We start from the raw sequence: 16,785 nt of genomic DNA, 5'->3' as shown, positions 1-16,785 counted from the left end.
TGTGAAGCCCCCGAAGTCAACAGATAGTAAATGGCCACCACCTACTATTTCTCTTTCCTCGCTTCCTTTTCCTGGTCTGCCTTCTCCATTATCTCCCACCTATTGATTTCTTCCTCCCTTCTCCTCTTCATCCTTTGTTTAGTTTGGTGCCACCTAGAAACATCGTAAACCTACTACTTACAAAGAAAAATATGAAACCACTTTGGCTATCAGTTGGCCCATGAAAATGGTCTTCATGGAGATGTTGGTCCATGGAGAGAGTTCCTATAGTTATCTATAAATAGGTCTTATCTGGATAGGTTTTGAACTCTATTTTCTCAATTTTTTTTTTAGAAAAGTTAATGTAGAGCTGAAACAAAAATGTGGTGGAAGATTGGAATCAATTATACCTGCAACATCCTTGCAATTTACCAACTCCGGAAAATTCTCACTTAAAATGAGACTGAGTGTGCTTTCACACTTTAATTTGTGACAACTTTTTAATCAGGCTTTCCTAGATGGTAGAAATTAAAATCTTAGGGGCTGGGGATTTAGCTCAGTGGTTCCGACACCTACCTCCAAAGGGCAAGGTCCTGAGTTCGATCCCTGGCACCAAAAAAAAAAAAAAACAGAAATTAAAATCTTAAATTTCTTAGGTCAATTCCTTGTTTCTAATGATGGGGATTTGGTCTCTTTATGTAAAATGCCATGCCAAACAGGCATGAAGAAAACAAAAAGGAATTAAGTTTGCCTCTTCAGAGAAGAAGAGGTCAATGAATCCTAGATGACACCCTAGGGAGGTATCTCCTCTTCCTACAGAACTGGCCAGGGGCTGAGGTCATTGGGAGCCAGAACTTCCTGAGACCAGATAAAGTCTGATCTACCTTCCGGCAATGTCGATTTCAATTCCTGCTTTCAGCTACGGTTGATGCCATCTTCATAACGTCACCCGGCCCAACCTGCTCTCCTCTGCTTCCTGCCTTTCTCCCAGGAAAGGTGGGACTTCTGCCCAGGTCAGCCTTTGCCCTCAGGTCTTCATAGTCCTGAGGCTGGCAAGTGGAGAAAAGCCCGCTCTGGAAAAAACGTGGAGCTTCATTCCCTCAGGAATCTGAGGAGAGTAGAGTTGGCCTGAGCTGAGCTGGCTGGTGGGAAAGGCCCCATACATTCTCCACAGGTGGTGAGAGCCCAGGAAAGGACGTGAACTTCAGCGTCAGATTGCCATGGCTCCAGGCTCAGCTGGCCCAATACCCTGCGGGGCGTCCAAGCAAATTGTTTAGCTTCTCTGTGTCTCTCAGTCTCCTCGTCCCTAAAACAAGGACAAAAATACCTCCATTGTATGCTTGTGCTGAGGGTAAAATGTCTCAGTCTGTGGAGGCCCCGGCGCGTGGCGCCTGCTAACAAAGGTTCATTAGTCAGTGCTGTCTCCGCGGAGCGGAGCGTGCGCACCTCAGACACCGCCCGGGGAGACTTGGGGCGCGTCTCGGGCGACGCCCTCCGCCAATTGGCCGGCCAAGCAGGCCCTGTACCCGAGGCGGGGCGCGCGGCCGGGTCCGGGCTGGCGAGCTCGCGGGGTGCGGGCGCCCAGGCCGCGCGCTCGGACCACCGCGTCCCCGCGTGTCGCCCGCGAGCACACCGCTGCGAACCCTGCTCCGACGTGGGTGTCATGGCTTAAAAATAGCTGCGCAGCCACCAGCCTGCTCCGGCGCCGCAGCCTGGAGCGCCATGGCCGCAGCCGGCTTCAGGGACCACTGAGACCGCGCAGAGGTAGTGGGGCCGGAGTGCGGGGGGCGGGGGGGACTGTCCGGGCGACAACGTGAACCCGTTCCGGACGCGACGCGACAGGGAGGGAGGGGGCAGTGGGGCCTGGGGCCTGGGGCCTGGGGGCTGCAGGGGCGGGGGGGGCGGTGCTAAGCCCAGCGGGTCACGGGAAGAGCTGCGCACACCTGCCCTTTCCCGCGGCCTCTGGCCTCTCGCCTCTCGGAGGCAGTGGGATCTGTAATTAGGAGGCTGGGTTGTTTAAGAAAAGAGCCATGGGGTCCTCAGGCCCCAGGAGAAAGGGAGATGCGGACGCTGGTGACTGTGGTGCTGTATTTCTGTGCTTCTTCTGACCCAGCCCTTGAAAATCCCTCTCCTTCCACATCTGCCTGTCAGATCTGCCCCCACCCCTCGTCCTGATCCTAAAACCTTGCTTCTGATGCCCTGTGAATTTGTGCCCCCCATCCCCCACCCCTGGGGAAAGAAGTGCCCGGCCCTGGCTGAGAGGGTGGGATGGCACTCGGGGCAAAGATGGCCTCTCCTGGCCAGACCCTGAGTGAGGTCCCCTGGGCAGCAGGGAAAGAAGGAGAGGGAGGGGCCTGTGCAGTGAGACACCTCCCTGACAGGCAGGGCAGACCTGGGTTTGCTGGGAGGAGGGTTGGGGTCCTGCTGCCTGCCTTCCAGGCTGTCCCTTCCCAGCTGGGAGCCCCACAGCCAGACTACACTTTTGGAAAGGCCGGCTGCCCACCTGCTAAGCCCCTGGCTGACTCCATGCACTCATGGACACAAGGCCTGTTGATTCCAACAGCAATAAAGATGGTGATTCTGAGCCTCCAAGGCCAGGGCCCCTGCAGGCCCATTTACTTTCCCCCACTCCAGACCCTGAGCCTCGACCCTCCCACCACACAGACACTACACTCTGCGCTGCTTTGACTCAAAAGCCTCACCTGAGAGGTGAGCTTTGATCAAAAGAACATGGTTTACCTGTTGTGCGCATAGACTGGGCCTTCTTCTGTCAGCTTGCGTTCAGAAAGTATTTTTACCAAACTTAACTCTTCTGCATTATTGCTGTTCCCCACTCACTTCCATGCCAGGCTTCTCATTGAGACAGTTCAGGTCAGGAATGGGTTACAGCACTCCCTCTCTCTGGCCCTGAGGAGACAGGCTTGGCACAGGTCTGGACCCCAGCTGCTGTGACCTTCCTGCTAATTCTCCCTGGATGAGTCCATTGCCACCCCCAACCCATCTTAGCTCCCTAGATCTCTGCTAGAGCCCAAGGCAGATGAGACCTAGATTCCAGCAGCATGCAGGGCACCCAGATGACCAATGTTTGTGTGTTTGTGTGTGTGTGTGCCCCTGAGTGTGTGTGCTAGCTGTGGGGGTGGAGTGGTGGAGCAGAAACCCAGCAGCTGGGCAGCTCCCTCTTCCCGTAAACAAGGACATGTGATTCTCCTACCTCCTTGCCTGGCAGAGCCAAAGAGCTCCGAGAGAGGAGCTGCCACAGCTCGAAGGAAAAGTCCATCCTGGAGGACCCCACCCAGCAGCCGGGACTGCCTTCCCTCAGCACCTTCTCCCCAGGGCCCAGCCCAGCTGGCAGGAAGGGAAACTGCTGTCTGGACTCACGAAAGTGAGTCTCATACCCATTCTTCTCCTAGCAACGGCTACCTGGTGCCCAACCCCATCATCACTGCAGTCACCAGCAGCTGCCCCGGCTCCTCCTGCCTCTACAATGTGTCCTGGGAACTGGCTCTGGGCCTCCATGACATTCATGGCCCGCTTCTCCCGGAGCAGCTCAAGGTCCCCTGTTCGCACCAGAGGGAGCCTGGCAGAGATACCACCCATACAGCACCCCTTCCTCAACGTCTTTGAGCTGGAGAGACTTCTGTACACAGGCAAGACAGCCTGCAACCACGCCGATGAGGTCTGGCCAGGCCTCTACCTTGGTGACCAGTAGGTACTCGGTAGGCTGGGATTGTGGCTGTGCATGTGTGTGTGTTTGTGTGTGTGTGTGTGTGTGTGTGTTTGTGGAAAGCAGAAGGGTGGCAGACAGACACTGAGCTGTAGTGTTGGTTCCAGGTTGAGGACTGAAGGGAGGAGGTCCATGGGCCAAGAGGAGAAGTTGGTGGCTTTGGAGGAGTTTGGATAGGATTATTGAAACACTGAACTCTGGACAGAAAAACTCTTTTCAAGGAATAATGTTATTCATGCAGCAAATGTTTAGCATTGAGTACCAGTCTACTTCCCAGCCAGGCACAACAGATGACTTCTCTGACCTTCCAACTGCTGTGGCATGGCTCAGAGAAAAGGCAGGCCCTGGGAGATGGAAAGGCTGGGAGGTCATCCACAGGGGCTCCCTGGAGACCAAGCACAACTGCAGTCTGTAGCCAGGGTCTTCGGAGAGAGGGCCTCACAGGAAGAGTGATCCCACTTCGCTCCCCCAGGGTTCAGCAGGTGCAGGGATGGTTTCATGTGCATTTTCACTCTTAATCTCCCCAACAGCCTGGCAAGAGAGGAACCTCTCTCCTCCGTCACAGATAAAGAAACTGAAGCTCAAAGAAGCTGTGACTGGCCCAAGGTCACACAGGTTGTAAGCAGCAGACCAGGACTGGGAAGGTCAAATTTAGTGCTCTTTCTACTCAGGAGACTGCAGCAGACAGTGTGGGTGCTGAGCAGGACCATTCTGCCTGAGAGGTGTCTACAGTAGAGCTAAGGGCTGGGGGCTGGATGGCCACCCAGAGGTGACATTATAAAACAGGGTAAAATGAGCCATAGAAAAACTGGCAAAACAAAAAAGCATTCCAGGTTACAATGAGAGTAGAAAGTAACAGAGGAATTAAGTGTGGGAAGAAGTGTTAGAAACATATAATCTGAAGATTACCAGAGGCATTAAATACTTTAATTGCTGTTACGAGCGATGGAACCCATGTACTCCACCAGTGAGCCACATTCCCAACCTTGGCAGGGCTATGTTAAATATGAGCAGGCCCAGAACCCTCCCGATGCCACTGGGACCCACTCTGCAGCTCCACACCTACCCGCTGAGCTCCTCTCTCCACCTGAACAGCTCAGCAGCAGGAGAATCACTCTCTCCCAAGGTGACCCGAGCTCTCTCCAGCAAGATTCCCCTGTTAGTAGCACTCCTGTACAAGAGACTGAAATCTTGTTTCCTTGGGCTTCAATCCTTTGATCTTCATTCTCCCTTCAAGGCTCTACATTTAAGGAATTTAATAAAACCCTGCTTCTTCAGAGTGCTCCTTCAACATTTTATTGTGGCCATTTTCACACCACTCATTTAGTCTTCTCTTATTCAGACAAAACATCTTCAGTTCTCACAACCACTGTTTACATGACAAGAGTCCAAATCATTAGCCAGGCACAGTGATGCACACCTGTATTCCCAGCACTCCGAGGGACTGAGGCAGAAAGGTCACGAGCTCAAGCCCAGCCTGGGCAGCTTAGAAATTTGTTGAAACCCCATCTCAAAATTTAAAACAATAACAAGGGCTGGGGTGTAGCTTAATGCAAAGGTCCCAGCTTCATTCCCCAGTACCACAAAAAAAGAAGAAACAAAAAGACTCCAAGTCGGGTCAGAGATTTAGCTCAGTGGTTCCACTGCCTGCCTCACAAGTGCAAGGTCCCGAGTTTGATCCCTGATCCAAAAAAAAAAAAGACTCCAAGTCATCATCCACCTTCCTCCCTTCTGGGTGCAGTGACAGGACCTAGGCAAAGCCCTGTCCATGCCTGGCTCCCCAACCCCCTTCTGTCCTCTTCTTTACACAGGGACATGGCCAACAACCGCCGTGAGCTTCGCCGCCTGGGCATCACCCATGTCCTCAACGCCTCACACAGCAGGTGGCGAGGTGCACCCGAGGCCTACGAGGGGCTGGGCATCCGCTACCTGGGCGTGGAGGCCCACGACTCACCAGCCTTTGACATGAGCATCCACTTCCAGACAGCTGCAGACTTCATCCACCGGGCGCTGAGCCAGCCGGGAGGTAGGAGAAAGGGCAGCAGAGTTCAGGAGAGGCCCCGGGGCTGGGAACGGAGAGAGTTTAGGACAAAATGCTCAGGGCATAATGTCAAGGAAAAAAAATACTCCCTTGACCATTTTTTTTCAATACATGAAAGGACAAGAATGGATACTATGAGAAGGGTTAGGGATGCCAATTGTATCCAGATGGTGAGATTGTGAACGATGTAGTTTTTAAAGTTTTTTTTAAAACTTATTTCAACACTTTCCAATTATTTTCACCTTAAGCATGATGAAAAATACTTTAGTCATCAGAAAAAAAAAAAGATACAATCGGCCCTCTGTATACTTGGTTCTGAATCCAAGCATTCATCCAGCCATAGATCGAAGGTATGGAAAAGGAAGTCTGTACTGAACCTGCTTGGGCTTTTCATTTCTTCTCAATATTCCCTGGACAAGGCAGTACCATAACTATTTGTGTAGCACTTGTGTTGTGTTCAGTGTTATAGCAACCTTGGGATGACATAAAGTGCACGAGAGGAGGTGTGAATATTGCATGCGAACACTATGCTGTTTTAGAGAAGGGCCCTGAGCACCAGTGGGTTTGGACATCTGCAGGGGCCCTGGAAGCAGGTCATCTTGAATAACAAGGGATGGCTCATGCAAATAGGAGCCAGGTACGGTGGCACATGCTTGAGGCCCAGCTGCTCAGGAGCCTGGCAAAGGCGGCTTGCTTAAGCCCAGGATTTCTGGACCGCCTGGGCAACATATGGAGACCCCATTTCAAAAAATAAAAACAAAAACTGAAAAGGTGGTGAGGAAGACTGAACAAAGCCCAGACTTGACACAAGGGTGTTTCCTACCGATGTGCTCAGAAGGTGTCCACCAAGCCCCTGCTCTGGGAAGCTCACTTTGACAGTGGTGAGCAGTCTCGACCTCTGAGCCCTGCCCTCCCCATTCCACTGTGCCAGAGCCTCTCCCCCTCTGTTGGGAATCCACATCTTTTTTCCCCAGTACTGCGAGTTGAGCCCAGCCAGGGCGCTGCCTGTGCTAAGCTGGGTGTGTGACCTAGCCCTGAGCCCCCACCCCCAGCCCTGACTCTGCATCTTAGTCCCTTCGGGTGCCACCTCGAATCAGCATCCCTGCTGGCCTGCTCCCTGTCTCCCTGGCCCACCTCCTCCCAAACACCCCTGTCTCCCACCATCTCTTGTGTCTCTCCTCGCAGGGAAGATCCTGGTGCACTGCGCCGTGGGAGTGAGCCGATCCGCCACCCTGGTGCTGGCCTACCTCATGCTGTATCACCGCCTCACCCTCGTGGAGGCCATCAAGAAAGTCAAGGACCACCGGGGCATCATCCCCAACCGGGGTTTCTTGAGGCAGCTCCTGGCCCTGGACCGCAGGCTGCGGCAGGGACTGGAGGCGTGAGCGGAGGGAAAGGAGGTCAGGCCAGGCCCGGATGTGGGTCCCTGGCTCCACCTGGAGAAAAGAGGCCCAGGTGGCAGGTAGCAGAAAGCCCAAATAGCCCATCCTCTGCTGGGGCCAAACCCCAGGCCACTGCTGCCCTTTTCGAGGGGGATGGGAGGTGAAGCTGGGCAGTGTGGTGGCCAGGTGCCCAGGGGATGCAGACCAGGAAGGGGGCAGCTAGGCTGTAGGTAGAAGGAGGTCCTGGGACCGAGACACCACTGGATTCCAGCCAAGGCATTCCCAGTGACACGCAGTCCCTTCCGCTCTTTGTGTCCAAGTGTTCTCCTCTCTCCCTTGCTCAAACAGAAGGGCCATCTCTGTCCTGTGCCCAAGCAGGGAGCCACAGATACAGCAGCACAAACCTGATGATGCAGGGTTGTGTGCAGACCATAGTATGGAGACAGCCGAGAGGGTGTGAAACTGAGGGAGATTCCCCACAGACCTGTTACCACAAGCACAGGAAGAGCAGGTGTGAGGGCCGGCGTGGCGCCCGTGCGTGCTACTGGTAGCCAGAAGAATCGCAGAGTGCACGACTGGCCACGAGCAGTCAGTAGTGGATCCGGGTGTCTGGATGAAAATAAAGATGCTGGAAAAGAGGAGAGCGTTTGGTGTCATTGACAGTTTGAAAGAGTGCCACACCTCTCTCCTGGGAATCCAAGCCTTGCTTGGCGTGGCAGTGGTTCCTGACCGCCTCCTATCAGCGGTAAATAAACCTCCACCACCTGGCAAACCTCCACCTCCAGTTCCTATAGAGCCTTGGGGACTCTTGAGCTGTTATTTCCAGCGAGTCCACAAGGGGGAAGCAGAGGACCAAACACTTCAGGTCTGCAGCCACTCTGCGTTGCTACCCTGACATTTTGTCTTTCACCTGAGTTTAAAATAGACCTTTGTTCACAAGTTCAGACGCTTAAATACTTTTATTTTTAAAAACTATTTTTAAACCTGATTTCTATATCAACTCCCCACCCAGCCAGGCCTGGTGGCACATGCCTGTAATCCTGGCTACTTGGGAGTCTGAGGCAGGAGAATTGCAAAGTCCAAGGCCAGCCTGGGCCACGTAGTGAGACCCTGTCTCAAAATAAAAAGGGCCGGGGATATAGTTCAGTAGCAGAGCACTGCCTAACATTCTCCTAGTTTTAGAAGTCCCCGTTCTGATGGGATAACAGAAAATTAATATTACATCAAGCCCAGCCCTTAATCTGCTCCATTTATGACTTGGTGTTTTGCCTGGTGCCAAAGCACTGAGAGTGATGGACAGAGGTGATATAATGGCTTTCTCTTTTAATCTCTACTGATCCAAAGATGGTAACACAATCTGGTTATCAAGCTTAATCAAAAACAGATGTGGGGCTGGGGGTGTGACTCAGTCGTTGAGCGCCCCTGGGTTCTATCCCCAGTACTGTGAAGAAAAAAGAAACCAGAAATCAAAAATAACTTGTGCTCTCAGAAGGACTAACTGTAACTAGATCAGTACAGAAGACAATAGGTTATCACTGCCTTTGTTTTATTCTAGAAAGCATATTACTACGAGTGTACCCAAACTGCCACAACCATATTAGTACAGTTCGAATGTTCCCTAATTTTTTTCATGATGAATAACCTGAGAATTTAATTCTAACTTCTAGGCGGGAAATATGGCTTCTAAAGAATATTTGACTAAAGAATAGGCTTCCAGATTATCCCCATAGAGCAGATTGTATATGTTTATTATTTAGCAAAGCCATGGTATGGTTACAACCACAAACTCTTCTGTCTTTACAGACAGTAACTCATTTAATCCTCATGAAAACTCTGAGTAATTGTCATTGCTTAGGAAGTGGAAAGTTGAGGTTAACTAATTTGCCCAAGGACAATACAAATAGTAAATATAAAAGGGAAAATCTGGGTTCTCTGGCTCCAGAATCTGTGTGTTTAACTCATTCTACTATGCTTTGCCTCCAACTCCATCACTGAAGTTGTGTGTGTGTGTGCACGTGCGCACGTGTGTGTATGTGGTGTCAGGTATGGGAAGAAGAGGAATTGCCATAGAGCAAATTCCCCCAAACCTCTGGACCTACTAGCTCCACGCTTCCTGGTTTGATTGTCTATATCTGAAAATAAAGTGAATTGAGAATTTCTCTGTCTTTTCTAGAGATGGTGACTCTTCTAGAAGCACTTGTGTGTTTCAAAGGGATAGAGTGGGAGCCCGCAGCCCCATCATCACATTTGTAGATCCAGTCCCATCCTCCAAGCCAATTTAGGATGGCACCTGTCACAGGTGGGCCTTGCTGTCTCTTACCAAAACTGAAATTCAGTGTCCAGGTTCCCCCCATTCTATTCTTGGGAAGTTGACCGTTGGAACCCAAGCGAGAGATCAGAAAATTAGCAGGAAGAAATGGACCCATGTTAGTTTCTGGCTGTGCCTCCAGCTGACTGAGGGAGCTGAGAGCCAAGTCGATGCCTACTCTCCCCTCCCTCCCTCTGCAGTGTTGACTCCGGCCCTGCAGGCCCTAGAGCTTTGGCTGTGGGGGGGGGGGGTGCCTGAACCTTCTCCCCACACCTAAGCCCAGCTGGGGAGTCCCACAGGGAGTGGCAGCAGCAGCAGACAGTAACTATTGCTTCTGGGCACAGGAGAGGTGTAGCTGGAAGCAGACAGGTGACTAGCTCTGAATTATGTGGCTCTAGAGGGCTCTGCACTGCTGTACCTAAGAGCCTCTGCTAGAAGCAGACCCCTTAAAGTAAAGGAAACTTGGGGCTGGGGAGTAGCTTGGTGATAGAATGCTTGCCTAGTGTCCAGAAGGCCCCAGATTCCATCCTCTGAACTGCAAAAGAAATAGAAAAGTAGGAAGGAAGGAAACTCAAGTAGAAGAATCGATGAGGTAATAAGGTAGATAAACCTTATTTGCCATAGATTTGTCCTAGGACATTTTTTTGTGGGAGGTAGGAGACAAAACATCCAAAAGTTTCAGAGTACTGTTCACACCCCATCCCAGGAATCTGTGAATATGCCACCTTTCCAGGTGTATTAGTCTATTTCCCATTGCTATAACAAAGTACTAAAACTTGATACTTTATAAAGAAAAGAGGTTTGTTTAGCTCACAGTCTGGAAGGCTGAAACTTCAAGATCAGGTGGCCAGAGCAGTTTGGCCTCTGGGGGGTTGGCCGTGTCCCACTGTGGTGGATCCTGTAACGGCAGAGGCCAGTGACACAGAGAGAGCACTCAGGAGGCAGGGGCCAGAGGGAGACTCAGAGGTCAGCCTTGCTCGTTATAACTCAGCCTCACAGAAACTACACAGGGTCCCCGAGAACGACCTGAATCCCAGCCCTGTGCAGCACCAGTGACTTCACCACTGCCCTCTATGCCCCCTAAAAGTCCCCCAAACCTCAACGTCCGCAGAACATGAGCCCTTGGGGACAGACCGAATCCAACCATGGCTCCTTGAGCTGCAGAGATTGACTATGCGGCGCCTGGGTGGGCCCAGGCACATGAACCCTTGAAAGGGCAGAGTCTTTTCAGTGGTGACAGACTTGATGGGAGGACAGTGACCCCTACTCCTGATGTGAGTGGCTTTCTCTCCCGAAACCTCCATAGAGAAACACAGCCGAGCTGGGGATTTAGCTCAGTGCTTACACCACCTGTCTGGAAAGCACAAGAACCCTAGTTCAATCCCCAGTACCAAAAAAAAAAAAAGCCAAATGGGAAACACAGCCCCGCTGACACTGCCTGATGTTAGCCCGGTGACATCTCTGCCAGACTTCTGACCTGCCCAACTGTGAAGTGCTAACTGCATATTGTTTAAGCCATTGAGCGTCCCAATAATTTGTTACAAGCATAATAGGAAACAGCTAATGCGGGTCCCTTGACTAAGACCTGTCCTCACGGACATCCAGGCACTGGCTAAAACTGACAGGGCTGATTCTAACAGGGTCTGAAAACTAAGAACTGGTACTGCAAAAGTACAGGGAGAGGGCTTCCTGGGGCCAGGGCTCTGACCTGGGGTCACCGGTATCCTGGATATAAACCCATTGTTATGGTTTGTACCTAGATGTCCCCCCAAGGGCTCATGCAGTCATAGATGGGGATTTTTCAGAGGTGGCTGACTCTAGAGTGTGTGATCGATTCACGGTGCAATGCTAAGATTAAGGGTTCGAGGACTGAGAGTAGGTGATTACTACATCAGTCCACTGATTGGTTTGGTGCTGCCCTAATCCTGGTAGACTGGATGCAATATGAGGGAAGGAAAGAGGCTTGTCTTGTCCCTTGCTTGCTTTGCTACATTCTGCTGCCATGAACTGTTCCTCTTCTGCAATGCCACCCTGCCTTGCAGCCAGCTGATTATGGACCGAACATCTACAAACCTTGAGCTAAATAAACCTTTCCTCCTGTAACTTTAGGTGTCCAGTATTTTGTCTCAGCATCGAGAAAAGTAACTAAGACACCCATCAACAGCAAGTATTTTGTTTATTGTGCCATCATGCTACAAATGGAAAACTTGTATCAAATCTGGGCTTGGGCCAGGAATTTAGCTCAGTGGTTCTGCTGCCTGCCTCCAAAGCACAAGGTCCTGAATTTGATCCCCGGTACCAAAAAAAAAAAATTGAGGATCCCAGTGTCCTCTATGAAGTCAAAAGAGATCCAGGCCTAGTGGCACACACACCTGTAATCCTATACTCAGGAGGCTGAGGCAGGAGGATCATGACTTCAAGGCCAGCCTGGGCTTCACAGAAGTTCAAGGCTGGTGTGGACTTACATAGTAAGACCCTGTCACAAAACACAAAAAAACAAATAAAAAAGCTGAAAGAGACATGAGCTTACTTTTGCACAGAACAATGTGAACAGTGACTGTCCCTTTCAGATAAATTAAACATCTACTCTCCAGTTCAACTCTGTCCTTCTCTAAGATTTTTGCTTTAGCACTAGGGATGAGACCCAGAGCTTTCATGGTCCTTTTTTTTTGAGACAGAGTCTCACTAAAGCACTAAGTTACCCAGGCTGGGCTTGAACTTGGTATCCTCCTGCCCCAGCCCCCAGAGTGCTGGGAGGTGTGCACCTCCAGGCCAGGCTTCTACCTATTTTCTTCCACAAGACCTGCTTCGACCTTTAAGACTACTTGCCTGCACCCCCTGCTGTGATGCAACCCCACTGCTATGTCCTGATAGCTTGTCAGACATACAAGCTATTCCTCATCCTGAGAAGCCCAGGCTGGCCCACCCTCCCTGATTTTCTCCCAATCCCCACATTCTTAGATTATGAGCAGTGGGTTTGGCCTTGAGAAGAGCCTGGAACTTTTCCTCTGATTTGGCAAACACTTAAATCTCCAGCCAAATTCCCACTTGGCCTCTGGAGCCAGCCTGCAGGTGGCTGGCACAGTGAGTCTCTCGGGAAGGAAATGGGAAGCCAGTGGAAGGGGGCCCAGCCCTGTTGCTGGGAAGCAAGGAGGGGTGAGTATTAATCAGCTGCTAAACCAGCTTCTGCCGTTCTGATCTGCAGAGTAAAAGAAAACCTCCACCTTTGCCCTGGTAACTTTCCCTGGCAGAGTTTATGTTTATGTTTTCAGAGACACAGAGATTAAGTCAGGCCCCTCCTCTCTGACCCTGGAGTTTATTCACAAACTGGGTTAAGGCTGGGCAAGTCCAGATTCTCAGTTATAATCTTGACAGAGCTGGAGCTCCTAAACCCAGTTGAGACCAACAACCAATGGCAGCCTAGGAGAGGACACGACCGGGGGTGGTAAAAACATGAACCTGATGTGGAGACAGCTCAGGCCCCGGGAGTGTCCAATTCCACCGAGGCCACTCAGCATTCCAGCCCAGACCTGCCTCACTTAGGAGGGGGGACCCTCACTTGCCTTAGGAGAAAGGAAAGAGATGCCCCAAGATTTGATGCGTGAAGGGTGAAGGAACCACAGTGAGGCTGAATATCACAGGCCAGGCTCACTCCTCTGCTCTGCAATGCCTGCCTCATGCAGGGCTCCCACTGCCAAGCCAGAGGCGGGGTCCCGCCCAGCTGGTTCACACAGGTGCATGACCTCAGCCTCAGAAATGCACACCCGGAAGGGATCCAGGCGAATGTGTGTCCTGTGTTTTTTTGTTGTTGTTCCTTTCTTTTCCTTTTTTAAACTTTTTCTGGAGACAATTACCTTCATCAAAAATACTACCAAAATTTTGGCAAATATTTCAAAACAGACTTGTTAACACAATGCTTCCTTTTCAACTGATTGTACTTTGAGAAGATAGTACAATAAGACAATAGTCTTGAATCAACATTAGTCTTATATTTCCACCACGTAACTTATATTCCCACATGATAAAACAAGTGAATTTAAGTCAATATCAGCAGACAAGCTCCATGAAAGTTTGTTCTGTTAGATGATCGCTGTATGTTACAATTAAATATATCCATTCTTATTTATATTCTTAGCACACAGGAGGTGATTTTTTTTTTCAGTGCTGGGGAATCAAACCCTCAACCCTGAGCCCTAGTATTTCAAATAGCTTTCATTGGGTCCACTAATGTGAAGGGAAGAGAGAGAAAGAAACCTCTCAGTAATTCATATAATCAATTCTATTTTTATTTCATACAAATGCAGGTTTTTGCTTTTGGTGCTTGGGATAGAACCCAGGTCTGCCTACATGCTCACTAAGCACATGTTCTACCACTGAGGAACAGCTTCAGCCTATAGTTTGTTTTAAAACATTACTGCATAAAAAGATTGAACTACTGGGCCAGAGATTTAGCTCAGTGGCACTATGCCTGCCTCGAAAATGCAAGGTCTTCAGTTTGATACCCAGAACCAAAAAAAAAAAAAAAAGATTGTGCTACTAAGAATAAAATAGTTTGAGAGTAGGTATGGTACCACATACCTGTAATCCCAACACTCCTGAAGGTGAGGCAAGATCACCAGTTTGAGCCTAGCTTGGGCAATTTAGCAACTGAGTGAAACCCTATATCAAAATAAAAAGTAAAAAAAAAATTAAAACTAAAAATAAAAAACTGGGAATGTAGCTCAGTGGGAAAGCCCTGGGTTCAACCCCTAGTGCTAAAATATATATTATTTTATTAGGTACATATACATAATAAAGTGAACAATTGCTAGTTTTCTTTCTTTCTGTTATGGCTTATATCTATATGCCCCTCCAAGCCTCATGCCCTAATAGGGGCAGCTTTGGGGAGGTGATTGGATCATGGGGTGTGATACTTATCAGTGACTTAGTCCACTGATGGGTTTATAGCTAAATATGATTTGGGAGGTGGAGCCTGGTTGGAAGAGGTGAGTCACTGGGAGCGTGGTCTGAAAGTGTCTATCTCCCTCACTACTTCCTTGATCTCTCTCTCTCTCTCTCTCTCTCTCTGCTTCTTGCTGCCATGCCATGGACTGTTTCTCCTCTGTGATGCATGTCTGCCATGTTGGTCTGCCTTGGAGCCAACTATAGACTGAACTCTAAAAAGTATAAGCCAAAATAAACCTTTCCTCCTTTAAACTGTGAATGTTGGGTATTGCGTCCAACAATGAGAAAGTAATTAATATTCTTTCTTTCTTTCTTTCTTTCTTTCTTTCTTTCTTTCTCTCTTTTTGTACTGGGGATTGAACCCAAGGCCTTCACACTGAGCTACACCCTAATTTGTTGGGTGTAATTGTTTAATTTTGAGACAGGGTCTTGCAAAATTGCTAAGCTGGGCTAGAACTTGCCATCCTCCTGCCTCAGCCTCTCTGGTGGCTGTGATTACAGGTGCATGTCCCATGCCCAGCTTCCAATCCTTCACTTTATAAATAGAACACTGAGCCAGAGAGAGCAGGGTGAGTGAGAAATAGCTCTGAAACCAGGAGTCAAGTAGGGAGAGATTGTAGGCCTCCATTGGATGCTATTCCAAATTCCTTCTTTTAGTAATAGAACTGCCCTGAGCTTTAACCCAGCAGACAACTATTAGCCAGAGATGACACACCACAGGCTCTGCAGAGAAATGTGACTGGGGAGCTAAGTTCTCACCAGTGGAATGAGAACAAAAGTAATGGCCTATTGCTTACAACCAGAAGGGTGTCCCTTCCCTCTTTCATACCCTTCCTTTGGGTTGGAACGTAAAATATATGAACAAGCCAGATCTTACTGCATGAGAAAAGGAAACATCTTAGGACACAGGCAAGGGGCAAAAGAACCTGAGTCCTCAGATGGCTTCACAAAGCAGAACTATATCCATTCTCTGCACCTTCCAGTGACTCTGTAGTGTTTATGGTTGAAAATAAACAACTTCACTGTTTGAACACTCTAGTATTTTTGTCTCTTTGTTATAGTAGCTATATTGTTTATCTACTGCTAAATAAATTGCTTCAAGACTCGGTGGCTTAAAACAACGAATATCTATTATCGTCTCACCATTTTTTAGGACAGGAACTTAAGAGCAACATAACTGTGCTTGTGTCCCTGGATCTCTGGTGAGGCTGTGGTCAGCGGGGAGCCAGGGCCTGCCAATACCCACTCCCAAGTTCATTGCCAAGGCTGAGGCCAGTGACCTCAGTTCCCCGCCATGTGGCTTCTCCACACACTTGCAGGGGAGCAGCTAGGGGCGGGGGTAAGCACTGGCTTCGCCAGAACAAATGACCTAAGAGGACGAGTGATCAAGAAGGAAACTGCAGTGCATTTTTATGATGTAGGCTTCAACGTCAAGCATTGCCACTTCTACTTTATTCTGTTTGTTACAAGAATCATCAAGTAGAGCCCGAACTCAGGCAGATGGGAACAAGGCTCCACCTCTCACAGGGAGGCTGGTCGGAGTTGTTTTGTTGTTGTTTTTATTTTTGGTTTTGAGACATATTCTTGTTATTTGCTCAGACTGGTATCAAATGTGTGGGCTCATGCAGTCCTCCTGCTTCAGCCTCCCAAGTAAGCTGAGTTACAGGTGTGTGACACCATGCCCAGCTAAGAATTTTTTAACATATTTTCAAAACTGCTTCACTGGCCTAAACTGCATCCTAATTAATACACTATACTGACTCCTAGTCCCATGCATCTTCTGAGCTGCAATGTTTCGTGATGTAGTTCAAGGACAGAAGTAAATGACACCATCAGGGGCTGTTTATATGTTTCACATATGCCAAGCATTTTTCAAACATTTTGTCCTTCATACAACCCTGAGTAGTGCATTCTACTTCTGGCTTTACAGGTAAGGAAACTGAGGCTCAGCATACTTCACACCATGCCAGCCTGCAGACATTTACTCAACCACTCTGCTAGTGTTCAGGATACAGCATGCTTTATGGAAAGAGACCAAGGTTGGTTGGAATTCTGGTGCCAACTCTTGAGTTATATGATTTGTGCTAAGATCTAACCTTCCTGGGCTTCAAATCTACCTTATAGGAAAATAAAAACAATAATCCCTCAAGGGGAGGGATAAATGAATCTATGAAAAGCACTGAGCACTGGACTCAGCATATGGTGGTCGTGAGGGCCAGTGAGGGGTCTCCTCCCCTCCTTCACTCTATTCTCAAATCCCCACCCTTAGGATGTGGTTCAGCTCTGGCCTGGAGCATGTGCTTCATTCTAGGAAACTAAAAACACAGAAAGACTACACAGAATTCTCAGCAACCAGGTTAGCCAGAACCTCATACCCTGTGTTCCCTCCCAACCTTCTCGGATACCT

The 16,785-nt window shown here is 49.3% G+C and overlaps 1 protein-coding gene across 1 annotated transcript; it reads left to right on the top strand.

The window, feature by feature from the left end:
• The first annotated feature begins 1,433 nt into the window (after window positions 1-1,433).
• Dusp26 (dual specificity phosphatase 26) lies at window positions 1,434-9,285 on the top strand. The gene is made up of 4 exons (XM_004855397.3): window positions 1,434-1,743; window positions 3,390-3,684; window positions 5,515-5,729; window positions 6,930-9,285. Exons 2-4 carry the CDS (start codon window positions 3,464-3,466, stop codon window positions 7,127-7,129), a joined length of 636 nt encoding a protein of 211 aa, XP_004855454.1. The 5' UTR covers window positions 1,434-1,743; window positions 3,390-3,463; the 3' UTR covers window positions 7,130-9,285.
• The last annotated feature ends 7,500 nt before the right edge of the window (window positions 9,286-16,785 follow it).

Source organism: Heterocephalus glaber, unplaced genomic scaffold, assembly GCF_053883595.1.
Source record: "Heterocephalus glaber isolate CG9 unplaced genomic scaffold, H.glaber_assembly_v1.0 deba00001461, whole genome shotgun sequence".
In the NCBI taxonomy this organism is placed as follows: Eukaryota; Metazoa; Chordata; class Mammalia; order Rodentia; family Bathyergidae; genus Heterocephalus; species Heterocephalus glaber.
Note: the sequence above shows the minus strand (reverse complement) of the source record. Positions and strands in the feature narration are given on the sequence as shown.